The sequence below is a fragment of the Hippocampus bargibanti genome, linkage group LG18, assembly GCF_051943395.1.
Source record: "Hippocampus bargibanti isolate YZ-2025 linkage group LG18, ASM5194339v1, whole genome shotgun sequence".
In the NCBI taxonomy this organism is placed as follows: Eukaryota; Metazoa; Chordata; class Actinopteri; order Syngnathiformes; family Syngnathidae; genus Hippocampus; species Hippocampus bargibanti.
Genome location: NC_142751.1, coordinates 13,594,788 through 13,622,753, shown reverse-complemented (window position 1 = coordinate 13,622,753; position 27,966 = coordinate 13,594,788). Strand labels below are relative to the sequence as shown.

The window sequence follows — 27,966 nt, the reverse complement described above, 5'->3', positions numbered from 1 at the left end:
TCAGAGAGAAACGTTGGAAAGTACGTACTGTACACCGTTCCTCGATTATGGATTGTACACGCCCATTCCAGCACGAGTACGCACTTTTGCATTTTGAACCAACCCACTGCAGTTCGAGACTTCAAACAGCTAAGAAATTACCATAAAGTTAAATTGACACGGTTGGCTTTCGTTTATATTTGATTGAAATAAAACAGGATAAAGAGCGTCGACGATTTCGTCGAGTTCTCTGACGTCCCATTTTCTTTCAACGCGCCACAGCCCGGGGACCGCCTCCGGAGCTCAGGCCGGTCGACCGTCTCCCCTTCTAGCCGTCAACCTCAAACCCAAGGCGGGCACCCCAATGCAGGTGTCCACCTTGCCCCTTGGAAGGTCTCGTGTTGCGTTTTCAGTCCGGGCATAATGAGAGGACGGCGGGCGTGTGAGAAGGAACATTGTCGTCGTCGAAATTCGCTTTGTGTAACGACTTAGCTGTAAACCTCTCGGTGTTTTTGGGCTTCTCGTTTTTTTAGTACTCGGAATATAAACCGTCCTTAATTCATTTCCTCGTCGGACGAGGAGAAGCATCCCAATTTTATTCTCCACCGTGAACGACCCACAACAAGAAACGGAGAGAAACCAGGGCAGGAGTCAACATGTTCGAGACAAGAGGAATCCCCTTCGTGGTTCTCGATGTCGTCTGCCTTGCTTTAGGTATGTGCTACATACCGAAACGAAATATCTTGATTTAATCGGAAAGCCCGAAGTCGAATGCCGTTTTTTTGCGTTGTATGCAAAGGAAACGCAAACTGCTGCGTCATTCTTAAAGACATTTTGGGGTTAATTAACATTTCATGCTAGAGTTGTTTTAAAATTGACATTAATCAACTGCAACACCATACAATTTTACACTGGCAGAATCACTATATCGCAATTGGCACACTTGATGTAAAAAGATATCAACCCAGCTAAACAGAATAGAATTGATGAGGAACTAGATAAAATTATCACAGAGAAAGCACCTACAAGGGGTCATTCCTCAAGATGGTGAAAGAAGAAGGTTACGTTCCTCATCAAGTGTTTAATGCTGATGAAACCGGCCACTCCGTTTCAATCGGCCATCAACGACCATCACAAAGATAAATAAAAGCACTTTATTATACAGTACAGTTTATTTCTTTAATTATAATACCATAGCACATTTATTATACATAAAATAAGGTATATTTTGGGTAGTTTTAAGGCTTAGCAAATTGGAAAGTAGAAAATTATGTTGACCCGGGAACGGATTATTCTCATTTTAATGGTTTCCTATGGGAAATTAATTTTTGGGATACACACTTTTCGCCTGGAACCAATTAAGTTCGTAAGCCACGGTATCACTGTATCTCAGTCTTATTGATGGTTGTTGTGATGCAGACTGTGTACTTTGTTATACACAATATGTAAAGTGATTGGGATGATTGATTAATTGATCCAAATAGCAATTTGTGCTTTCTTTGTGCGCTGTTATGAATTGCATAAGAAAAGCTTTTTATTGTGGGACTCATGCCACACACACACACACACACACACACACACACACACACACACACACACACACACACACACACACACACACTTCTGTTTCTCTCTTAACCTTCCAGGCATCTCAGCTGCCACGTCCAATCAAATGCCAACAGCTGAAAATGGGTCACGCGGTTCTGCTTTTTTTTTTCATGATGGAGAATGTGTTCCACATTGAAAATTGAGTTGAGGCCAGTCTGCGTTAAAGGGGCCAAAAGGCCAGAAATCATTGCGACCGTTTCCATTGGGACTTTGGACCCAATTACATAAGAAAGTTTCTCGCTGGTCTTTAATCAAAGCAAGAGAGGAATGCAGACTTGACACGTTTATCACTTTGTTGTTGTTATGTTATATGTGTTGTAAAAGTTTCGACATGGGCTAAAAATATAATTTTCCTTTCCTAGTGTGTAGTAAAAAAAAAAAACACCTTAAAGGACAACCTACACCATTTTTTTGTTTCCTAACTGACATCAGAAAAATGTTTTATAGCATCTAAAATACCCAAAACTTATATTTTTAGTCAAATGATAAACACCAATAAAAATGACTTAAAGTGTCCCAAAACTGTCACAAAATGAGCTCGGAACTGGTGAGATTCAGAAAGTCCCGCCCCCTTTTTAGTGACATCACGCCAGGATACTCCTTCACAAACTGCCTTGCTCCAGAATTAAAACAATGGCTTCAGAGAGTTCAGATTCGGAGAAGATGCTTTCTTGTTACTCATCTAGTTATGAATATGATTCAAATAGTTCTGAAGAGGAAAGCATACATGTTTGCAATCGATTAAAGAAGTCCTTCCGTATCAATTCCAGCCATCTGGACTCCAAACGTAGCGTCCCAGAAAATGCACAAGATGGCGCACAAGCTCCGTTCGAAATAGGCTGATTTGTCTGCTGGGAATTTGTGTCAACTAGTATCAAATAGTAGTCTTGCAACACACAACAATTCACCATTGCATTATTTATGTAGTTTTCCTTCTAATTTCCTCAATAACACTGTGTTTTCAGACGGAAAAAAAAGTACCCAAAACGGATTGTGTGTCACTCTCGGTCAGGGGCGTTCCCTCTGTGACGTCACTTAGGGCGTCGTTGTCATCAACTCGAAAACAAGACTTCCTGAATATTCAGCGTGAGTCTTAAAATGTAAAATATAGCTACATGCGGTGGAATCTTTGTAAAATGCGCTCAGTAGAAGTCATTTGAAGTGATTTGACAAATTATAGACGCAACTTGTCCGGACACGTCGGTTGTCCTTAAATCGCAGTTTGGAATCGAAGCGGATTTACATGGGACAAGAGATGTTAGACAGTGTCTTTTCGTCAATGGATTCTACAGCTTCCTGGTTTGCTTTCAACATTTAGCTTGTAGCAGACGTGCACATTCCACCGTGATGACGTCATATTTTCAATTCCAGGGAATGGCAGTGAATGAGTTCATAATCATAAAGTCCTGATTTTTTTGTTTCCTAGTTTTGGTTCCTACCGCCGTATCTGGCACAAATTTGTTTCTAAGAACGTGATATATCAACGCGAATGATCGATTGAACCGTTGATTTTGATTTGACATTTTCTTCCCAGTTTTGACCAGTATGTCTCCCACAGGAGGGTTGCCTTTAGCGGCCTTCAACCTGGGTAAAATCCGTCCCTACCAGAGGGGCTTTTTCTGTAGCGACGACAGCATCAAGTACCCTTTCCATCACAGCACCGTCACCTCCACCGTGCTCTACACGGTGGGCTTCTCGCTGCCCATTAGTTGTGTAAGTAGGGGACGGGACGCCACGGAGCTAACAAGTGCATTGCAGCTATTCCTCATTTTTTTATCCTTTCAGCCCAGATCTGATCATCCACATCATTTATTAGCAGCCCAAGATGACGAGGATGTCCACTTAATTATCCAAATGTCCGAAATCACAGAAAATCAGCCACTTTCAAATCAAACTCGCCGGCCCGCTTTTGCTTTTTAGCTACTCGTTGATTTTCATATATTGTCCTGATGAATATGCATGCTGCTTTTCGTGTCTTTTGAACACATGCACGATGGATGCTAATATATGCTAACACTATCTTAATATAATAATAATAATAACACATTTAATTTATATTAATAATAATACATTTGATTTATAAGTGCCTTTCAAAACTTTCAAGGACACTTTACAGTCACAGGATAAGTTTTTCTGTGGGTGAGCAGTGGCAGCCACACGCGCCAGCGTTCACTCAACCCACTCATAGAAAGCTAACTAGCCAGCTAATAGATAGCGAATAGCTAGCCAGCCAGATAGCTAATAGGCAACAAATAGATGGCTAAAGAGGTAGCCAGTGAGATAGCCAGTTGGATAGCTAATAGACAGCAAATAGATAGCAAGCGAGGTAGCCAGCTAGAGAGCAAGCTAGATAGCCAGCCAGATAGCTAAGAGACAGCTAACAGACAGCAAATAGACAGTTAGCTAGGTATCCAGCGAGATAGCCAACCAGGTAGCCAGATAGATAGCTAATAGACAGCTAACAGACAGCAAATAGACAGTAAGCTAGGTATCTCGCTAGGTATAGCCAGCCAGACAGCGAGCTAGATAGCCAGATAAATTAACTAAAATGAAGAGAGGAAACTTTGAATACATTATTTAAAAAAAAAATATATATATTATAAAAAAAAATCCGACTTAACATCCGACTTATGACCAGCTCGACTTACAACCACCCATACTTACGACCACAAACTCCATTTTTAACATTTTAATTCGACGCCTGACACTGCAACGCGCTAGCAGGCCGGCAACATGTTCGTTGAATGGATTTCGACTTACGACCATTTTGACTTACGACCGTTTGGTCGTAACGGAACTCGTTCGTAAGTCAGATGTTACCTGTATATATTTATATATATATACATATATACTGTATAGCGGTATATTGTGTGTGGGACATGAATGGAGTTTACAGGAAGTGTGGCCACCAGCTAACGACTTCTTCCTCTTTAACATGCTAACCTTCTAACATCTTCAAGCTTTTCGGCCAGGATGCCACTGTTGCAGCACGTCTCCTGAAAGGATTTCATAACTAAGGCGTTTGCATGATGGCTAGATCTCATTTAATAAACTCCCATTTTGTTTTTTTTTTCTCTCTTTCTCATTGCTTTCTCTGCTAGTTGGACTCCCGTTCGCAATACTCACCGCGCAACACAAACCGTTCCGCCGAGGCTTTTTCTGTAGCGATGAGTCAATCAAGTACCCACTTAAAGAAGACACCATTTCCTATCAGTTGTTAGGGGGTGTCATGATTCCCCTCGCAGTACTCACTGTAAGTGCATCTTTGATAAATATGTTTTTTCAAACAGTGGTTCTCAAACTGCGGTGCGCATAATTATTAGCATGACATTATTATATTGTGTGATTAAAAAATAAATGAATCACAAAATAAAATAGCCTTTCCTCACTTAGTTTTTGGCTAATTTAGCTTTTTTTTTTTTTTGCTATACAGTGATACCTCGGTTTACAAACCCCTTGGCTTACGAACCTTTCGGTTTACGAACGTTAAGTTTATGAAAACTTTACCTTGGCATACGAACTATTTTTCGGGATACACACTGAGTGCCACAATAAGTGATGTGTCATTTGCGAATGAGCTCGTTCTCCTAACAACAAAATGGTAGCCGGCTTGTTTTGGTCCTCTATTCCCCGCCCCCAGTTGTCGGTTAAAGCCACGTGATTGGTCAAGAACGCAACAGTGAGAGGGCAGGGGGTGAAACATTAACGAGACAGGCAGACGACAGAGAGAGAGTGACAAAATGGATAGAAAACAGTGAAATTTGGACTCGTTTCAACTTTCATAGTTCAAAGGCAGAGTCTAGACTGCAAGGTTAAAATTCCCATCAATCAGGCTCCACAAATAACCCGCACTAGCCATCTGTACACTTGATGCAAAAAGCTATCAACGCAGCTAAACAGAACACAATTGATGAGGAACTAGGTAAAATTATGGCAGAGAAAGCGCCTACAAGGGATCATTCCTCAAGATGGTGAAAGAAGAAGGTTACGTTCCTCATCAAGTGTTTAATGCTGATGAAAACGGCCACTCCATTCCATCAAGCCATCAACGACCATCCCCAAGGTCAATAAAACCACTTTATTATACGGTACAGTTTATTTCTTTAATTATAATACCACAGCACATTTATTATACATGAAATAAGGTATATTTTGTGTAGTTTTAAGGCTTAGAACATTAGAAAATTATGTTTTATGGGGACCAGGGAACGGATTATTCTCATTTTAATGGTTTCCTATGGGAAATTAATTTTTGGGATACACACTTTTTGCCGTACACACACTGTCTGGGAACCAATTAAGTTCGTAAGCCAAGGTATCATTGTATTCATTTCTAAGGGACTTTGAGGGGAAAAAAATCCCCTTCCTTCGGCGTCCCCCCCGCACCGGAAATGTTTGAGAAACTCTGTGAAGTGAGTTTTTTTTTCTTTGCTAATGGCTTGTTTGCTAACGGCTCATCTTTTCAAGAACTAACATTCAAATGACGTCGGCCTCACTTTAGTGAGTAAATATTATGACAAGCCATTTTGAGGTAAAAGTCGAAGCGGAAAAGGAAGGAAACTGTTTGACTGACCCCCCAAAAAAGACACAAATTTAGCTTAAAATAATGACTTAGGTGACAGTGGGATGTACTTGAAATGGAAACAGCAAAATTCATTAATTGAAAGATTAAGAAGGGTGAAGAGATGCTAGCTAGTTAGCTAGCTAGCCACAAGCGCTGCTTCCTATTTTCTGTCTGTGTTTATGATTATGCTGACACTTTTAAGTGGACATCCTCTTCCTCAGTTAACCCTTTAGGCTTGTTTACATTTACAACCATTTGTTTTATTCATTTTTTTTGTTTTATATGTTTAGCCTGTTTTTTTTCTTTCTACTTTTTAAATTCTATTAGCTGTCTAGCTATCTATTAGCTAGCTTTCTATCTTTTTGAGTTACTTCCGGGTTGAGTGCGCTGGCGCGTGTGGCTGCCGCTGCTCACGCACAGAAAAGCATATTAGCTATCTAGCTGGCTATCTATTAGCTGTCTTGCTATCTATTAGCTAGCTAACTTTCTATCTTTTTGAGTTACTTCCGGGTTGAGTGAACGCTGGCGCGTGCGGCTACCGCTGCTCACCCACAGAAAAGCATATTAGCTATCTAGCTGGCTATCTATTAGCTGTCTAGCTATCTATTAGCTAGCTAACTTTCTATCTTTTTGAGTTACTTCCGGGTTGAGTGAATGCTGGCGCGTGCGGCTGCCGCTGCTCACCCACAGAAAAAGTGATCCTGTGACTGTAAAGTGACCTTGAGAGTTTTGAAAGGCGCTTAGAAATTAAATGGATTATTATTATTATAATAAATCAGAAAGCTAGCTAGCTAGCGAACAGATAGCTAATAGATAGCCAGATACATATGGATAGCCAGCTACGTAGCTAGCTAGATAGCAAATGGATAGCCAGCTAGGTAGTTAGCAAATAGATTCCCAGCTAGGTAGATAGCAAATAGATAGCAAATGGATAGCCAGCTAGGTAGCTAGCTAGATAGCAAATGGATAGCAAATAGATACCCAGCTAGGTAGTCATATTTACAATTTTAAAATTAACTGCTAATGCTATATATTAGCTTGGAATTAAATATTTACCTTATTGCGCAATGTTTTAACCTAACAGTAGATAGCAAATAGATAGCAGATGGCTAGCAAATAGATAGCAAATGGATAGCCAGCGAGATAGCATTTTTATAGCATAGTTATATCCTCTTTGGTCCATTTTGAGCCCATCAAAGAAGTTTCATGACATTTGTATGAATATATTAAAAAAATGAATCAACATAACAAGCCAACATTTCAAAGATGCTAATTTACGATTTTGATTGCGCCCCCGTTTGCCCGTTGGTGACTGACAGATGATCTTCGGCGAGTGCTTGTGCGTGTACCTCAAGCGCCTGCAGTCCAAGTCGTCGTACGGCAGCTACGTGGCTCGCGTCTACAAGGCGGTGGGCACCTTCCTGTTCGGCGCCGCCATGAGCCAGTCGCTCACCGACATCGCCAAGTACTCCATCGGCCGCCTCAGGCCGCATTTCCTCGACGTTTGCAAGCCCGACTTTCAAGGGGGCAATTGCTCCATGGGCGTCTACGTGGAGGATTTCACCTGCGCAGGAAACCCCACCGTGGTCAATGAGGGCAGGTGAGCTTCATCACGTAGGCTTCAGACAATCTAATCACCACGCCGGTTTTAGTAAAAATGACGTGTGCTGTTACGAATACATAAATAAATCAACAAATAAATACAGTAAAGTCTCGTTATATCGATATCGGATATATCGATAGTCCCGGTTATATCGATACTATTTCTATGCACGCACGGAGAAAATTACATGCAAACAGGGTCGGATATATCGATAGTCCCGGTTATATCGATATTTTTTCGGACTCCCTTGAATATCGATATAACGAGACTTCACTGTACTTAGAATAGAATAGAAAAATTCCCCATTGTGGGGCTATTAAAGGCTTTCTGATTCTAATGTACAGTGGATATACAGTAAAGTCTCGTTATATCGATATTCAAGGGAGTCCGAAAAAATATCGATATAACCGGGACTATCGATATATCCGACCCTGTTTGCATGTAATTTTCTCCGTGCGTGCATAGAAATAGTATCGATATATCCGATATCGATATAACGAGACTTTACTGTATATACAGTAAAGTCTCGTTATATCGATATTCTCGGAAGTCGGAAAAAATATCGATATAACCGGACTATCGATATATCCGATCCTGCGGGCATGTAATTTTCTCCTTGAGTTCATAGAAATAATATCGTAATAAGCAGTACTATCGATATAACCGATATCGATATAACGAGACTTTACTGTAATATATATATATATATATATATATATATATATATATATATATATATATATATGTACACACAGTATGTACACACAGTATATACGCACTATATATGCACAGTATATATACGCACAGTGTATATACACAGTATATATAAACACACAGTGTACATACAGAGTATATATATACACACACAGTGTACATACAGAGCATATATATATCTATATATATATACATATATATATACGCACAGTGTATATATACATACACTGTGTACATATCTATATACACACTGTGTATATACAGTAAAGTCTTGTTATATCGATAGTACTGCTTATTACGATACTATTTCTATGAACTCAAGGAGAAAATTACATGCCCGCAGGATTGGATATATCGATAGTCCGGTTATATCGATATTTTTTCCGACTCCCGAGAATATCGATATAACGAGACTTTACTGTATATATACACACACACACTGTATATCTATGTATAATTTATTTTTTAATGAGTTTATTTGGTGCCCAAATAAACTCATTTAGTGCCAGCATTACTTTCATATTCTGGTGTCAAGTGCCTAAATATGAACTTCAGGGGACGCGGGTGGGGGTATGAGTATGTGTATTTGTGTTATCAGCCAAATGCAGCAGGAAGCACTGCCTGGCCAGAGGATGTGCAGCTCCGCTTTGACGACATTCTCTTTAATATCGACTGCTGTTATAGTGAAGAGGGAGCAGAAGAAAAAAAAAATCTGGCAACACAAAGCATCCCCTCCTGGGCTTTCTCCACATTTCCAAAGGCGTGGCTGACTGACTGTTTATGTTTGCTGGAGCCAAGCTTCCTGAAATACAGTGATACCTCGGTTTACGAACCCCTTGGCTTACGAACTTTTCGGTTTACGAATGTTGCATTTATGAACATTTTACCTTGGCATACAAACTATTTTTCGGGATACACACGTTCTAACAAGAAAATGGCAGCCGGCTTGTTTTGGTCCTCTATTCCCCGCCCCCAGTCGTCTGTTAAAGCCACGTGATTGGTCAAGCACGCAGCAGTGAGGGGAGGTGTTTTAAACATTAAAGAGACAGAATGGATAGAAAACAGTGACATTTCTCATTTCACTTTGATAGTTCAAAGGCAGAGTGTAGACTGCAAGGTTAAAATTCCCATCAATCAGGCTCCAGAAATAACCCGCACAAGCCATATGTACACTTGATGCAAAAAGCTATCAACGCAGCTAAACAGAACACAATTGATGATGAACAAGGTAAAATTATCGCAGAGAAAGCACCTACAAGGGATCATTCCTCAAGATGGTGAAAGAAGAAGGTTACGTTCCTCATCAAGTTCCTAATGCTGATGAAAGCGGCCACTCCATTCGATCAAGCCATCGACCATCACAAAGGTAAATAAAACGACTTTATTATACAGTACAGTTTATTTCTTTAATTATAATACCATAGCACATTTATTATACATAAAATAACATATATTTTGTGTAGTTTTAAGGCTTATTTAGTTGAAAATTGTTTTATGGGGAACTGGGAACGGATTATTCTCATTTTAATGGTTTCCCGTGAGAAATTCATTTTTGGGATACACACTTTTCACCTTACACACGCTGTCTAGGAACCAATTAAGTTCGTAAGCCAAGGTATCACTGTATACGTAGTTATAATGTTCCAAGAAGTTGTCAGAGTGGATTTTGATGGTGATAACTGTTCTAAAGTGAACCTTTTGTCTTGCTATCACAGGTTGTCTTTCTATTCCGGCCACTCGTCCTTCTCTATGTACTGCATGTTGTTCCTGGCGGTAAGTATCTTTACGTCTTTTACTGTGTGGATAAACGTTCGCTTGTGAAAAAAGTACCGTATTTTCTGGAATATAAGGTGCACCTTTAATGAATGACACATTAAAAAACAAATTCCATACATAGGGTGCACCGTATTATAGGGGGCACCTTCAATGAATGACATATTTTAAAACGTTTTCACTCCATCAGGCGCACCGGATGATGAGGCGCATGGTCAGCTTTTGAAAAAAAAAAAATCTTTTAGGTGCGATTTATCGTGCAGAAAATGCGGTCGTCATTTTGTAATGTATTCTATAAGAGGGTGTGCACACTTATGCAACCCGTTCTCAGTTTATTATTTTTAGGTTGTTTTTTTTTTTTGGCACATGATTTGTACTGGTAGTAGGTCACATAAAGAGTCCCGAAAGGCTCTTATGGATTGATCCTGATTTGGCAATCAAATCGCACATTTTGTACCACACAACACAGCTGACTATTGTTGCTTTTGTGTGTGTGTGTGTGTGTGTGTGTCTTTTTAGCTGTACCTGCAGGCCCGCATGCACGCCGACTGGGCTCGCCTGCTGAGGCCCACCATCCAGTTTTTCCTGATCGCCGCCTCAGTGTATACAGGCCTGTCACGTGTCTCCGACTACAAGCACCATTGGAGTGACGTGCTCACAGGCCTCCTGCAGGGGGCGCTGATGGCAATCCTGGTGGTAAGTTTAACACACATTGAACTCATTTCCAATCAAAAACAACAGCATGTAAATGGTTTCTTAAGTGAATATGAGCGACTTTCCGTGGCCTCCCCCGCAGGTGTTTTTTGTGTCTGACTTTTTCAAGCAGCCCCCGGAGGCCTGCAAGGAGGCCGACATCCCCCACGCCAGCCTCCGGGAGACCCCCACAAACGGAAACCACTTAGAGAGTCCAAATTAACATTTCACACACACACGTCAGTTGCCTGCATGAAGGGTCGATGCGCCTCAGACGTGGAATTTTATTCTATTCAAATGTTTTTTAAAATGTGATTCCAGCGACTGACGCTGGCTTCAAGACTGTGCAGGGAGGCTAGTCGAACTAGTTAGCTAACTAACTAGCTAGCTAGCTATTAGTCACCTATTAGCTAGCTCGCTAACTTGATCTATTTGAGTTATTCCCGGTTGAATGGGGTCACCGTTGCTGGCTACCTAGGTAGCTATCTAGCTATCTATTAGTCATCTATTAGCTAACTCGCTAACTTGATCTATTTGAGTTATTCCCAGTTGAACGGGATCACCGTTGCGCACTACCTAGCTAGCTATTTGCTATCTATTAGCTGTCTAGCTAGCTAGCTATCTATTAGTCATCTATTAGCTAGCTCGCTAACTTGATCTATTTGAGTTATTCCCGGTTGAACGGGGTCACCGTTGCTGGCTACCTAGGTAGCTATCTAGCTAGCTAGTTGCTATCTAGCTATCTATTAGTCATCTATTAGCTAGCTAGCTTGATCTATTTGAGTTATTCCCGGTTGAACGGGGACACCGTTGCTGGCTACCAAGCTATTTGCTCTCTAGCTAGCTAGCTATTAGTCAGCTATTAGCTAGCTAGATAACTAGATCTATTAGTTATTCCTCGTTGGACGGGGTCACCGTTGCTGACTACCGAGTTTGCTATCTAGCTAGCTATTAGCTGTCTATCTAGCTATTAGTCATCTATTAGCTAGCTAGCTAGCTAACTTGATCTATTTGAGTTATTCCCGGTTGAGTGAACGTTGGCGCGTGTGGCTGCCGCAGCTTACCCGCAGAAAAACTGATCCTGTGACTGTAAAGTGACCTTGAGAGTTTTGAAAGTCGCTGATACATCAAATGTATTATTATTATTATTATATCTACTGAGCCGGTGGGAATATTGTATTGCATGCACCCACCGGTGAAAAAGAGGTTGTAAGGGGAGGGGTTTGAGACCACTACTGTGTATAACCTGTGAATGTAAGCCTGCTTTGTGCATTTCTTTACTGGGAGTCAATCTGCTTAAAAGCTCCCACTGAAATTCAACAACTACTGCGAATGCAGCACTTTTTTCCTGTGATGCCTTCACGTGACTGCGGAACTAACGCCGCCACCGCTGCCGCTGCTGCATATCCCCTAAAAACAGACATAAATCAGGGACAAGAAAGAGACAGGAAAAAAAAAACCACCAAACCCACAAAAGTATATTTGTGTCAATCTGTATCTTAAACACAGACGTTTATTGAAAAAGAAAATAATAATAAAAAGAAGAAGAAAGTATGTAAAATATGCCCATGTGTCTACAACAGGAGGAAAAATAAAGCCATATATACTAACACAGAGAAACATGATGTGGAAATGAGTTCTTTTTGATTACCATTAAAAAATTGTCGTCGGTCACATAAAAAAAGGAAGCTGCTGAAATGTTGGGTTTACAAATAGAGGCTGGCAGCAAACACAATGTCCCTTTTGATCTTTGTGATTCCTGCGAGGAGACAAACGTTTATTACCTGGTGTCTACGCGCAACTCCTAATCAAATCTTACCTTCAGCAAACTTGTTCTCCAGCTCCGTGTTGCCAATGGCTTTGGCGGCCGAGCACATTTGTCGCAGCACTTCCTCTAGACGTCGCATGCAGCGGATGATGCTTCCTGTAGAGGACACCACCAATAATAATAAAATAAACATATGCAGACAGAATGAGACATTTAAACAGTATAAGCAACGCTGCCTTCAAAGACGTCGGTCATTTTGCAGATCTGTGCAAAAGTGGCGCCGTTGGCCCACGCGTAGACCACATCCATGAGGTGAGGCTTGAATGTGCCCATGTAGGTATCCTCGTCCACCTCCAGCTTGGCGTCCACAGACACCTTGGCGATGCGCTTGGCGCATTCCTAGGGGTGCGCCGAGAAAACAAGTGTCAGTGAACGCACCGTTTCCCGGCAGCGGGTTCAACAACGGCGCTGGATCGTACCTGCATTTGTCTGAGGGGGGCGGCCAGTTGCTCCGTCAGTTTTGGCATCTCGCGGGCCTGGATTGAAAAATGAAACAATGAGACCAATGGGATCGAACACCTTGGCTTACAAACTTAATTGGTTCCCAGACAGTGTGTAAGGTGAAAAGTGTGTATCCCAAAAAATAATTTCCCATAGGAAACCATTAAAATAAGAATAATCTGTTCCCAGGTCCCCATAAAACATAATTTTCGATAATTTTCTAGCTTTTTGCATCAAGTGTACAGATGGCTTGTGCGGGTTATTTGTGGAGCCTGATTGATGGGATATTTTAACCTTGCAGTCTACACTCTGCCTTTGATCAAAGTTGAAACGAGTCCAAATTTCACTTTTCTATCCATTTTATCACTCTCTCTCTGTCGTCTGCCTGTCTCTTTAATGTTTAAAACACCTCCCCTCACTGCTGTGTTCTTGACCAATCACGTGGCTTTAACCGACGACTGGGGATGGGGAATAGAGGACCAAAACAAGCCGGTTGCCATTTTCTTGTAAGGAGAATGGGCTCGTTCGCGAACGACACATCACTCATTATGGCAGCTCTGTGTGTATCCCGAAAAATAGTTCGTATGCAAAGGTAAAATTTTCATAAATTTAACGTTCGTAAACCGAAAAGTTTGGAAGTCAAGGGCTTCGTAAACCGAGGTATCACTGTAATCTGCAAATGTGAATGACAATTTGATGTCAATGTGTAGGAAGAAATGTTTTTTCCGTTACATTTTCTTGGAAAACGAAGCAGGAGAGCAGCGCGGTACATTGTTCCACCGTCAGGTCGTTGAAGAGGCCGTTGAACACCATTTCCGTCAGCAGCAGCTCGTCAGCGCTAGGCAAAGAATATTATTAGCCCAAAAAATTAAATACACCTTAGAAAACATTTTTTAACTCATCAACTGCCAGACGATGTGCAAAAATGTGTCTACTCCAGTGCCAGGGCTTTTGTCACTGTCACTCAAATTGCAGGACTCATAGACTATTGAGTTTTAGGGTTTACATCAAGATTCAATTGAGCGTAAGACTGTTAGACTGTTTCCTTTCATCAGAAAAAAAAAAGTTAATTAACTCAACTTATGACCACCCGTACTTACGACCACGACCTGCACAGCAATCGACCATGTGATGGCACCAGGGGGGGGGGGGGTTGCGAGAAATTTAGCCTCCGAGTCTCTCTTCAACATTTTTAATTGATTTCAACTTACGACCATTTTGACTTACGACCATTTAGTCGGAACGGAACTCGGTCGTAAATCGGATGTTACCTGTCCAATACAATACATACTGTATACATTGATTAATATAGCACGTTAACAACAGCACAAGCTGAAACAAAGCACTAAAATGTACAAAAGGCCAATGCTGCCCCCTCGTGGAAAAAAAAAAAAAAAAAAAAAAAAAAAAACACTGCCAGAGGTCTGACCGGCGCTTTATCGGCACCCTCCTCCGAGTTCTAACCTGCTAATCTCACAGGCCACTCGCCCCTTCACCTCGATGACGTCGGACGGGCTGGCGAAGCCGAGGCGTCGAAGCACTCGCTTGCGGCACTTGAGCTTGTCTATCTGCAGCACGGTGCGAGCTTTCTTCAACTCGCGCATGGCCGTGCGAAGGTCAGCCGCGATCTGAAACACGCGACACCGACGTCACGTTAAGTCTTCAGCGAGGAAAACATCTGCGTTGGCAATATGGCGATGATTTTTACAACTTTTTTTTTTTTTTTAAGAAAAGGGGCTTTACCAAAGCTTTCTTTTCGCACAGCGAGTAGACAGCCTCCAGATTGGGGTCGTTGTGCAGCGAGTGCGAGTACATTCGGTGCTCGAATGCCTCCACTTTCTGGATCACCTTCTTCAACCCAGAGTCCTTGATGCCCATATCGTCCACGGGATCCAGAAGGGGGATTCCGTCTGGGAAACGCTTCTGCACTTCCTGCGTTTCAAACAATCTTCTCAACATCTGTATATTTTTTTTTAATAAGCTCGACAAGGTGATTTGCAACCTGAATGGACTTGAGCATGAGCTGGCGGTTGTCAAAGGGTCTTATGTCTTTGGGGATGTAGAGACGCACCGAGCTGATGGCCGTCAGCAAGTGAAGCATCACGGGGACCACCTGGTTTAGATTCGGGCATGATTCATTCAAATTTTGACTGTGTAAAATCAAGTCGACATTTGTAACGGAGTGTAGAGACGGGAAGCGTGATGGATTTCACTGTTGCTCAGCAGCACGTGGGGGCAATGGAGGTCAAGACAGAAGACGCTGTTATATAAACATGCCGCGGTACTAATCGATACAGGAAGAGGGCAAACATTTGATAAGGAACCGTAAAATAAATAAATAATAAAAACAAATGAATAGATCGCTAGCTAGTTAGCGATCTAGATAAATAAGGGGGGGAAACATGCTCATCACTCAAGTATTGCGTCTCTCTAAAGAAAAAGAAAAACAAATAAACCGTGATAAGAACTATAAAATAAATTAAGAAACAAATAAATAGCTAGCTCGCTAAATAAGGGAGGAAACGTGCTCACCACTCAGGTACTGTATCTCTCTTTTGAAAGTAAAGAAAAAAAAAGAACCATAAAATAAAAACATCAACAAAGAAAGAAACAAATAGCTAGTTAGCTATCTAGCTAGTTAGCTATCTAGCTAGTTAGCTAACGATCTAGATAAATAAGGGGGAAAACATGCTCAGCACTCAAGTACTGCATCTCTTTTAAAAGTAAAGAAAAAAAAGAAACATAAAATAAATAAACAAATAGCTAGCTAGCTAACTCTAGCTAGCTAGCGGCTATCTAGATAAATAAGGGGGAAAACATGCTCAGCACTCAAGTACTGCATCTCTTTTAAAAGTAAAGAAAAAAAAAGAAACATAAAATAAATAAACAAATAGCTAGCTAGCTAACTCTAGCTAGCTAGCGGCTATCTAGATAAATAAGGGGGAAAACGTGCTCACCACTCAAGTACTATGTCTCTTTTAAAAGTAAAGAAAAAACAAACGCAAAAAAGAACCATGATCACGAACCATAAAAAAAAAAAAAATAGCTAGCTATATCGCTAGCTAGCTAGATAAATAGCCAGATAGATAAATAGCTGGATAAATAGCTAGATAGCTAGCTAGCTAAATAAGGGGGAAACGTGCTCACCACTCAAGTACTATGTCTCTCTTTTAAAAGTAAAGAAAAAACAAACGCAAAAAAGAACCATGATCACGAACCATAAAAAAAAAGAATAGCTAGCTATATCGCTAGCTAGCTATATCGCTAGCTAGATTTCTAACTAGCTAGATAAATAGCTAGATAAATAGCTAGATACATAAATAGCTAAATAGATAAATAGCTAGATAGCTAGCTAGCTAAAAATGGGGGGAAGGTGCTCACCACTGAAGTACTATGTCTCTCTTTTAAAAGTAAAGAAAAAAAAACAAACGCAAAAAAGAACCATGATAACGAAACATAAAAAAAACTAACACCAAAAAGATCCATGATAAGAACCATAAAATAAAAAAAGCATAGCTAGCTAGCTAGCTATTTAGTTCGCTAACTAGATAGCTGGCTAGCTAGCTAGCTAGATAAATAAGGGGGGAATGTGCTCACCACTCAAGCACTGCGTCTCTCTTTTGAAAGTAAACAACAACAACAACAAAAAGATATTTGTCGTAATTCTCTAATCTTACCTGCATCTCTCCGGTGTTGCCCGGCGCAGCAGGTTCGGCGGCCTCAGTGGCCGCATTCTTGACGCTGTTTTTGCTGCAGTGCAACAACACCTCGGCCACAAAAAGTGGCTCGGCGTCCGTGCTGACCTACGTGCACCGGGAAACGTGTTTTGAGCGATGCCGTTTCTTAAGGAAGGCCCCGCAAAAATAAAAGAGGAAAGAAAAGTCACCTTCACGTTTGTCTTCTTGGAGAAGTTGATGACGACGCCCCAGCCGAAATCTGCGTCTTCATTCTTCACCTGCGAGGGGGTGAAACGTGTCGTGAGTGTGTAAGATTGTGTGCAAGAGAGTGAGATCAGCGGGACGCTCGCCAACGCATTTAGCGTTAGCACATAGCATGAGGAGCTCGCAATGAGCAGAAAGGATTGAATTTGCCTTTATTAGTCTCACAGTGGAGAAATTTACATTTCACAGCAGCAAAGTGATGAAAGCTGCTTGGAATTGAAGCGGATTTACGTGGGATAGGAGATGTCAGATAATCTTTTTTTCGTCAATGGATGCTACAGCTTCGTCGTCTTTGCTATCAATATTTAGCTTGTAGCAGTGGCGCACATGCCACCATGATGTCTCTGATCCACTGGTGAAAAGGACGCTTATATCCTCTATTTCATCTAATAATAATAATAATAATAATACATTTGATTTATAAGCACCTTTCAAAACTCTCAAGGTCACTTTACAGTCAGAGGATAAGTAATGGATAGCTAATAGATATCTATCAAGATAGCCGTCTAGCTATACAGCTAATATCTAGCTAGCTATACAGGTAATAGATAGCTAATAATAATAAATTTCATTTATAATACTAACACTATCTTAATATAATAATAATAATAATACATTTTATTTATAATTGCCATTCAAAACTCATAAGGACACTTTGCAGTCACGCATTTTTTTTGTGCAGGTGAGCAGGGGCAGCCATTGGCGTCAGCGTTCACTCTACCCAGAAGTAGCTCACTTAGCCAGCTAGCTGATGTTTTTTAGCTAGCTACCTGATACTTTTATCTCGCTAGCTACCAGCAGCAAAGTTATGAAGGGAAAGAAAGAAGTAGAAAAACAAAATACAGGAGCTGCTGGAAAGGCAGCCACTCTTGAGGCGCCATCTTTAAGTAAAAGGAAAAAAAATACTTCTTCCTTTCCTTTCCTCTTTAATCACGTTGCTGCTGTGTAATGTACATTTCTCCACTGCGAGACTAACCCAATCCATTTAGCGTTAGCAATTAGCATGACAAAAATGGGTTTGGGGTTTGGCGCTAACCTTCACGAGGCGTCCCGGCTGCATGAAAGGCAAGCAGTATTTGGGCTTGTGGATAAATTCCTGGATTTCCTTTCCTAGCTTAGCTAGCTGCTGGCGGATCTTGAAGTAGGTGACCACGTTTTCCTCGTTGGGGATGTTGATGTTGTGGTACTCATCCTCCAGCTTCTTTATTCCTGCGCGGTGGGGAGATCGGTGAAAACGACAAGAACGAATACTACCTGGCGTCTGTTGACTTGAGGCGCTAGGCTAGCTTACTTTCGACGACGCTGGGTAGAGCTCGGTAGTGCTGGAACTGGTAGAAGGATTTCTCCAGCATGTACTCGGGGTTGATTTCTTCCACGCGAAGCAGGTTGAGGACCATGTTGTACGTCAGGTGGAAGGCGCTGTTCAGTGGGTCTGCAGAACCCTGCGTGATGACATCATAATGAAGGGACAGAGCGTCTGGAGACTGATGTGTGTGTGTGTGTGTGGGGGGGGGGGGGGGGGGTGCAGATAAAGCGCTGGTCAGATCTCTGGCAATGTATTTTCCCCTTCCACAGGGGGGGCAGCATTTGCCTTTTGTCCGTGTTAGCACTTTGTTCCAGCTTCAGCCTTTATTAAAGCGCGATTTAAATCAAAATGTATTGTATTTTGTACTGGCTGCCGCTGCTCACCCACATAAAAAAAACGTTATCCTGTGACTGTAAAGTGACCTTGAAAGTTGCTTAGAAATTAAATGTATAATAATAATAATAATAATAATTATTATTATTATTATTATTATAATAAATCCTGGTACCTAATATGAAGACATAATAATAATAATAATAATAATAAATCCTGCTAATACTAACGCTAATACTAACGCTAATGCTAACACTAATACTAAAGCTCATACTAACGCGAATGCTAACGCTTAAGCGAACGCTAATACAATACTAAGGCTAATGCTAACGCGAATTCTAACGCGGATGCTAACGCAAATGCTAACGCGAATGCTATTTAACCCTTTCAGGGACAGTGTTTACTCCATTTTGTGTTTGGGTGCATTTCCTGAGCATTCTTCATCTTAATTAAGTTGATAGAGTTGCTTGTTCTGCAGCCAAAAGGGGGACACAAGCCAGTGTCTTCTTGTGCCAGTCCCAAGCCCGGATAAAGTGAAAGTGACAATAACCCCGGCACTGGAGTGGACACTTTTTTTGATCCATCTTCTGGCAATGAATGAGTTAAAAATCACCACGTTTGTTACCTTAAGGAGCTGTTTCCCCACAGACGGACTCATTTTCTCGTCCACCATGAAAATAACGATGCCCCTTTCGTCCATTCCTCTCCTGCCCGCACGTCCGGACATCTGGATGTACTCGCCTGAGGTAATCTGTCAGAGGGGGTAAAAGTATTTCAAACTTCAAATTTCTGATTATCGGTTATAATCTACTCGCATTGGGGTCAAGGAGTCCGTTCTATTAATAAAATAATCATAATTAAAAAAAAAATTGCATCAGATATATGTTCCTGTCAGATCGTTCACTCATGTTGCAAAACCACGTGGATGTGTTATAAATGATTGCATGCGTGTTTTTAAACAAAAGTGCCTGCGTGGAACTTTGGCAGCATTTAGCAGCACCAGATGTTCCAGATGAGCTTCTTGGAAAGGCAGATCTCAGCTCAATTCTTTTCTCCTGTCGTTGACGGCAATCTGTGTCACGGTGAGTTTGAGCGCGAGCACGTTTGTGATAAATACGTGGCGGTGAATGAGTTAAGAATAATAATAATAATAATAATAATAATAATAATAATACTAATACATTTAATTTCTAAGCGCCTTTCAAAACTCTCAAGGTCACAAGATACGTTTTGTTGTGGGTGAGCAGCGGCATTCACTCAACCCGGAAGTAACTCAAATAGATAGAAAGCTAGCTGGCTAGCTAATAGATAGCTAGCTCAATAGCTAATAGGTAGCTAGCGAGATAGCTAGCGAGCCAGCTAGATAGCTGAGAGAGAATAGGTAGCAAATAAGGAGCAAATAGCTAGCTAGCGAAGCTAGCTTGATAACTAGCTAGATAGCTAATTGGGTAAACTTATTCGAAATTGAGTGAATAGAAAGTGACCTTGAGAGTTTTGAAAGGTGCATATAATTGAAATGTATTATTATTATTACTGTATCTATTAGCTAGCTAGCTCGCTAGCATTCTATCTATTTGAGTTACTTCCGGGTTGAGTGAACGCTGGCGCGTGTGGCTGCCGCTACTCATCCACAGAAAAGCTTATCCTTTGACTGTAACGTGACCTTGAGAGTTTTGAAAGGCGCTTATAAATGAATTGTATTATTATTATTATTATTACTACTGTATCTATTAGTTAGCTAGCCTTCTAGCTATTTGAGTTACTTCCGGGTTGAGTGAACGCTGGCGCGTGTGGCTGCCGCTACTCACCCACAGAAAAGCTTATCCTTTGACTGTAAAGTGACCTTGAGAGTTTTGAAAGGCGCTTAGAAATAAAACGTATTATTATTACTGTATCTATTAGCTAGCTAGCTTACTATCTATTTGAGTTACTTCCGGGTTGAGAGAATGCTGGCGCGTGTGGCTGCCGCTGCTCACCCACAGAAAAAAAAAACTTTACCTCTGACTGTAAAGTGACCATGAGAGTTTTGAAAGGCGCTTAGAAATGACATGTATTATTATTATTATGATAAATAATATGATTTCATAAGTGAGTGGTTCTTACAAAGCGGTGATTCTTGCCATCGAACTTGCGGGCGCTGGTGAAGAGCACGGTACGCGCCGGCATGTTGATTCCCATGGCAAAGGTCTCGGTGGCAAAAAGCGCCTGGAAGATGGTAAAAAAAATGACATGATTTGAATCATCTCCATGACGACGACGATGATGATGATGATGATGATGATGATGATGATGATGATGATGATGATGATACCTTGATCAAGCCTTCCGAGAAGAGAATCTCAATGGTTTCCTTCAGGATAGGCAGAAGACCGCCGTGGTGGATTCCGATGCCTCTTTTTAACAGCGGCAACACGTGCTCCACCTGACCACCAACATCCGTTTTTAAAAAAAAAATGAAAATCACATGACCCGACGTCGCCATTTTATGGTGATTCTGACCTGAGGAAGCGTTTTGTCCTCATCCGACAGGCAGTCCACCGCGTTGTTGAACACTTCCTCCACAAGACGTTTTTCTTCTTCTGAAATTGATAAAGACCAGGAAGAAAAATAATGTAGTTTATTCAATACATTGTAAAAATGGAAATTGTAACGAGCAATACATTGGGGAGACTAAACAAATTGTCAAAAAAAGACTTTATGAAATTATTATTACAGTAACTATTAGCTAGCTAGCTACATTTCCGAATTAACTCAAATCTATTCACTAGCTATTACTATCTTTTTGCTAGGTATAAGCTATCTATTCGCTATCTATTCGCTAGCTATTAGCTATCTTTTCGCTTGCCGTTAGCTATCTTTTCGCTAGCCATTAGCTATCTTTTCGCTAGCCATTAGCTGTCTTTTTGCTAGCTATTAGCTGTCTTTTCGCTAGCTATTAGCTATCTTTTCGCTTGCTTTCTTTCTATTTGAGTTACTTCATCATCCTGTGACTGTAAAGTGACCTTGAAAGTTTTGAAAGGCGCTTAGAACTGAAATGTATTATTATATTATTATTATTATTATAATTTGGGTTACTTCCGGGTTGATTGAACGCTGGTGCGTGTGGCTGCCGCTGCTCACTCGCAAAAAAAATATCCTATGACTGTAAAGTGTCCTTGAGAGTTTTGAAAGGTGCTTATAAATGAAATGTATTATTATTATTATTATTTATCAACATCACAGGGATAATACTAGTGAGCCTCAATCTGCAGTACATACGCACCTAAAAGCTAGCAACCACTCATTTTGACGACAATGAGGTTAAAAATCGTAGCGAAAGGAAATAGATGGTTCGAAGGGGGAGTAAAAGAAGCTATTTTCATAAAACAGCAAAACCACTAACTCACTAAATTGCCACGGTGGGGTGTGGTTCAATTTGGATCGTTCCTACAACCGACTTCTTAGGCAACATAGGCTTAGTTATGCTGATGAGGTGATACCAGATGGAATGGGGCAATCGGGCCAGTCGTAGACCCCATACTCAGGCAGGACAATATATATATTACTACCAGTATATAAATAAAACTACCAGCAAAAGATTTTAGTTCGCTGACGAAGCCTCTTGGATAAGAAGCAAAACATCCGACACCTTCAAAGAAGTACACATGACGGCTGAAGAAACCTTCTCATCGATGGATCACTCCTGTACGACTGAGAGCTTACACAGACCCTTTGTTGTATTGTAATGTCGTTTTGATGGAAGCCTGAGTCGCGTACCCTTATTGAAATCCAGCTTGGCCACCTGCAAAGCATACGCTTCACATTCCTTCTTGCTGAAGCTGAAGATGATGACGGGCTGGAAATTCCTCTCCATGATCATCTTGACGATCTTGAACACGCTGGATGGACCTGAGCACGGAAGATTTGTTACATCATCATCGTTTTAGTGGATTCAAAATGTGTGGTGTTTTTTTTGGGGGACCCTGTAATGACCTTTTGTTCCCCCCTTGCGTCCTTTTGGGTCCCATTTGCAAGCCGTGGTGCTGCAACCGGAATCCCCCGTGTCTCTCAAAACCTGCATGGCCGTGTTGAAATTGTCTTCCCTGAAATCGCCCTGGTGAAGGAAAAAAAAAAAGGATTCAATATGATAAAATACGTACGAAATCGCACATAATATGAGTTAATTTTATGTATTGTAAAACTTTATGACGCCAAAGTGATGACTGAAAAAAAAAATATAAAAATCATAATTAGATGCCGTTTTATGTGTATGATTAACTCATTACGCCTTTAATAGTCCCTTCAATAGGGAATTTATTCGGGAATTGAAAATATGATGTGGAGCGCCATTCCCGAATTAGTTCGGGTTTTGTTGTTTCTTGCTTGGGTTCCGATAAAGCGCTGGTCAGACCTCTGGCAATGTTTTTCACTTCCACTAGGGGGCAGAATTTTTCTTTTGTCCATGTTAGCGCTTTGTTCCAGATTTAGCTGTTGTTAAAGCGCTACATAAATCAATCCGTATTTATTGTATTGTATTGATTGTGACCCCACTCCCCGAGGGGCTTTCAAAGGTGCATGGTAATAATCTAGCTAGCTAGCTGGCTACATTGCTAGCTATCTATTTGCTAACTAGCTTGCTAGCGAGGTAGATATCTATTAGCTATCTAGCTAGCTACCTATCTTTTAGTTATCTATTCGCTAGTTAGCTAACTTCCTATCTACTTGAGTTGAGTGAATGCGCCGGCGCTTGTGGCTGCCGCTGCTCACCCACAGAAAAACTGATCCCGTAACTGTAAAGTGACCTTGAGAGTTTTGAAAGGCGCTTAGAAATGAAATGTATTATTATTAGTAGTAGTAGTAGTAGTAGTAATATAGCTGGCTACCTAGCTAGTGTCGGGAAACATATCAGCTATCTAGTTAGCTAGCTAGCTATTGGCTACCTATCTATTAGCTATCTATCTATCTATCTATCTATCTATTAGCTATCTTGGTAGCTCCCTATCTTTTAGTTATCTATTCGCTAGCTAGATAACTTTCTATCTATTTGAGTTATTCCGGGTTGAGTGAACACCGGCGCATGTGGCTGCCGCTGCTCACCCACAGAAAAACTGATCCTGTGACTGCAAAGTGACCTTGAGAGTTTTGAAAGGTGCTTAGAAATGAAATTTATTATTACTATTATTATTAGTAATGTGCACATAATGTGTAATTATGAGCCTACAAGAAAACGTGACATAGAATCATAGATGCTCATGCTTACATTCTCATCAACCACGAGGTGGAGTCCATCGCCCCCTGCTGGGAAGACGTAGTGTTGCAAAGGTGTCGGCCTGTAGTCGGTGTAGACCACATGGCATGGCTGCAAGCGAAAAAGATGACACAAAAAGTGACACGAAGCACATCGCAGACTCAGAAACGATGTTAAAAAAAATCTGAGAAATATCAAACCTGCTTATGAAGGTGACATATCCACTCGGCAAACTGCCTGGCGTTGGGGATGGTGGCCGATAGGAAGACGTAGTGGACGTTGTCGGGAAGTAAAATGATCGTTTCTTCCCACACTACGCCGCGCTCTATGAGAAGATAGTCGAGAGTCAAACCGCAGCGTCAAAATCGCATGTGAGTGAGGCTTTAAGTGCCCTTGAGAGCTTTGAAAGGCGCTTAAAATGAAATGGATTATTATTATTATTATTTATTATTATTATTATTATTATTATTTATATTCACATACCGGCGTCTCTCATGTAGTGGATCTCGTCAAAGACCACCCAGGCCACTTCCCTCATGATCTCCGAGCCGCGGTATAGCATGCTCCTCAGGATCTGTCACCGCAAAAAAAGAGTTCATGATGATACGATACTGTACTATCATTAACTCATTCGCTGCCAGACCATGTGCAAAAAGGTGTCCACTGCAGTGCCAGGGTTTTTGTCGTTGTTACTAGAATTCCTAAAGAGTTAATTCCTAAATTATGTGGGCCTGTAGTTATGAGTTTAAAATGAGGGCGGCTGTCCAAAATAGTAATAATACGTTTCATTTAAAATCAATGCAATACATACATATTGGTTTATATACTAGCTAGCTGGATTTCTATCTATTTGAGTTACTTCCGGGTTGAGTGAACGCTGGCGCTTGTAACTGCCTCTTACATTCTAAACTAGCTATTAGCTATCGATTAACTAGCTAGCTTTCTATCTATTTGAGTTACTTCCGGGTTGAGTGAACGCTGGCCTGTGTAGCTGCCGCTTACATGCTAAACTAGCTATTAGCTAGCTATCTTTCTATCTATTTGAGTTACTTCCGGGTTGAGTGAACGCTGGCGCGTGTAACTGCCTCTCACATGCTAAACTAGCTATTAGCTATCGATTAGCTAGGTAGCTTTCTATCTATTTGAGTTACTTCCGGGTTGAGTGAACACAGGCGCGTGTAGCTGCCGCTACTCACCCATGAAAAACTTCAAGGTCACTTTACAGTCACAGGATGAGTTTTTCTGTGGGTGAGTAGCGGCAGCCACACGCGCCAGCGTTCACTCAATCCGGAAGTAACTCAAATAGATGGAAAGCGAGCTAACTAGCTAATAGATAGCCAGCTAAATAGCCACATAGCTCGCCAGCTAATAGATAGCCAGCTATCAATCCGGCCAGCCAGCTAGCTAGCTAGCTAAATAGCCACACAGCTAGCCAGCTAATTTACACTTAGTTTCTCTGTCTGAATAGCGATATAAGAGTTGCAAATGTCCCCATTGTGGGACGAATACAAAGTTTTCCCATTCTGATTCTTGATGAAAACGCACCTCTGTCGTCATGACGAGGCAAGAGGCGGTGGGGTTGATGGTGACGTCGCCCGTCATCAGGCCCACGTCTTGAAACTCTTCGTACATCTCTCGGTATTTCTGATTGGACAGCGCTTTGATTGGGCTGGTGAAGATGACACGTTGCTTCTCACGTAGGGCCAGCGCGATGGCGTACCTAGAAAGAGGAGAGTGATGTCATCACAAAACATTTATTTTAGCAAACTGAGGGTTATCGAAAGGGGTGCGGGGGTCTCACTCAGCACAGACGGTCTTGCCAGCTGAGGTGTGCGCAGAGACAAGCACAGACTGGTTGTTGTCAATGCATAAAATGGCTTCCTGCTGAAATGGGTCCAGAATGAAAGGGTATTCCTGTTACAAGCAAAAAACAAAAATATTCATCAGTGGAATCTTGAACATTTGAAATGTGTATATTGAATCGTAATTTTCACTTGAATCAAATCTACTTATACCTTTGCGGCATTTCCGACTCGAGGTTTGAGAGGTTTGTATTCATCACAGGCAGGCAGAGCGACCTGTCAGGGGGGAAAAAAAAAATCAATGATGACAACTTTAAAGAGATGAATCAGTGATAGGAATTCCGGCTCTTTTAAGAGAGCCGATTCTTTTGGCTCGGCTCACTGAAAAGATCCGGCTCTTTTGGCTCCCAAATGGCTCCTCAGTTTGTTTGTTTTTTTGTTGCTTACATTAATTAACTACCAAAAATCATGTAAAATTATGTGAAAAACTCTCTTCGTTCACTTCGGAGATCCGGCTCTAAGAACTGGCTCGTTCGTGAACGACACATCACGAGAATCAAGGCAATGATTGTTGTACTTGCCTCATGTGAGCAGCCTTCCACCTTCTCCACAGGCTCCACTTTCACTTGGGGCATAAATTCTGAAAGACTAAAGTGACATAAAGTTGCTTTAATCCCTCTCGTATGAAATAGAAGTACATCATTTGAAACTTTAAGAAGTTAGTATACAAAAAGAAGGATGTAATAAGATTTAGCTTCGCCTTAAAGGACAACCGACACTATTTTTTTTGTTTCCTAACTGACATCAGAAAAACGTTTTATAGCATCTAAAATACACAAAACATGCAGGCTGATATTTTTAGTCAAATGCAAAACACCAATAAAAATGACCCAAAACTGCCACAAAATGAACTCGGATCTGGGCGGATTGAGAAAGTCCCGCCCCCTTGTCCGTGACGTCACTGTTGGTCACACACTGCCTTGCTCCAGAATCAAAACAATGGCTTCAGAGTTCAGATTCGGAGAAGATGCTTTCTGGTTACTCATCCAGTTATGAATATGATTCAAATAGTTCTGAAGAGGAAAGCATACATGTTTGCAATCGATTAAAGAAAACCTTCCGTATCAATTCGAGCCATCTGGACTCCAATGTAGCGTCCCAGAAGATGCCCAAGCTCCATTGGAAATGGGCTGATTTGTCCGCTGGAAATTTGTGTCAACTTGTATCCAATAGTAGTCTTGGTGCAACACACAACGATTCACCACTGCGTTATTGATGTGCTTTCCTTCTAATTTCACCATCAACACGATGTTTTCAGACCAAACAAAGTACCCAAAATGCATTGTGTGTCGCTTTCTCGGTCAGGGGCGTTCCGGACGTGACGTCACGTCAGGCATCGTCATCAACTCGAAAACAAGACTTCCTGAATATTCAGCACGAGTCTTAAAAGGTAAAATGTTGCTATATGGGGTGGAATCTTTGTAAAATGCACCCAGTCGAAGTCATTTTACAAATTATGGACATAACTTGTCCAGAGGTGTCGGTTGTCCTTTAACATTGCAAGTGTTTAGCTGTAAAACATTATTTTTTTCCACGTTGTAAGATGATTGAAAATTAGATTGGTGTTCTCGGGGTCGCAGGTCATTTTATATCAAGACTACACTCCTGAGGGAATTTTAAGTGTCTGGCCTTACTTGAGGTCATTTGGGGAGACTTTGTCGAGACGAGGTTTCTTCCCAATCCCCAGCTCCTCTCCTCCGTCATCGTCCGGCAGTTCCCGCTTGATCTTGGCAGCCGGGGGTGCATCGTCGTCATTATTTGGACTAATTACTTTCCTGAACAAGAGGCAATTTCAACACCTTAATTCGCAGTCGCATGAAGAAATGCTAAATGAAAACGTCTCAAAATAACGTTCGCCATTATGTACACTACACATCATAACGCACGTGAGGCTAGCTTCAAGAGTCGGCCCATTTATGGTCTTTTAAGAAATGAAATGAAAGAAAATTCGGCAAAGTAAACTTGGTATTTTACCCCGTTTCTAGAGCGACAGAGGCCGGCGGCTGTTTGCTCGTTGTGGGCTTCTGTTCGTCGTCAAACACGTCAAATAAATCTTCATAGGGATCCGCCATTATTGTAGCAAGGCGACCTTCC

The 27,966-nt window shown here is 41.3% G+C and overlaps 2 protein-coding genes across 3 annotated transcripts; one reads left to right on the top strand and one right to left on the bottom strand.

The window, feature by feature from the left end:
- Positions 1 to 74: 74 nt before the first annotated feature.
- Positions 75 to 12,554, top strand: plpp1a (phospholipid phosphatase 1a). Of its 2 annotated transcripts, none has more exons than XM_089019706.1 (6): positions 75 to 693; positions 4,689 to 4,840; positions 7,471 to 7,751; positions 10,184 to 10,241; positions 10,761 to 10,937; positions 11,038 to 12,554. In XM_089019706.1, exons 1-6 carry the CDS (start codon positions 636 to 638, stop codon positions 11,155 to 11,157), a joined length of 846 nt encoding a protein of 281 aa, XP_088875832.1. In that variant the 5' UTR covers positions 75 to 635; the 3' UTR covers positions 11,158 to 12,554. The 2 variants fall into 2 exon arrangements, with proteins under 2 accessions (XP_088875832.1, XP_088875831.1); XM_089019705.1 differs by lacking the exon at positions 4,689 to 4,840 and adding an exon at positions 3,146 to 3,300 and having other exon boundaries at positions 84 to 693.
- On the bottom strand, positions 12,554 to 27,966 carry mtrex (Mtr4 exosome RNA helicase). Its single transcript, XM_089019703.1, has 27 exons — positions 27,847 to 27,966; positions 27,507 to 27,647; positions 26,394 to 26,460; positions 26,026 to 26,088; positions 25,812 to 25,924; positions 25,556 to 25,730; positions 24,494 to 24,584; positions 24,211 to 24,335; positions 24,023 to 24,121; positions 22,756 to 22,876; positions 22,540 to 22,671; positions 21,283 to 21,362; positions 21,095 to 21,205; positions 20,887 to 20,988; positions 19,409 to 19,534; positions 18,436 to 18,586; positions 18,181 to 18,353; positions 17,090 to 17,158; positions 16,881 to 17,006; positions 15,206 to 15,316; positions 14,947 to 15,135; positions 14,668 to 14,831; positions 13,936 to 14,041; positions 13,182 to 13,238; positions 12,939 to 13,101; positions 12,754 to 12,858; positions 12,554 to 12,693 (listed from the first exon to the last, which is right to left on the bottom strand). Exons 1-27 carry the CDS (start codon positions 27,942 to 27,944, stop codon positions 12,641 to 12,643), a joined length of 3,111 nt encoding a protein of 1,036 aa, XP_088875829.1. The 5' UTR covers positions 27,945 to 27,966; the 3' UTR covers positions 12,554 to 12,640.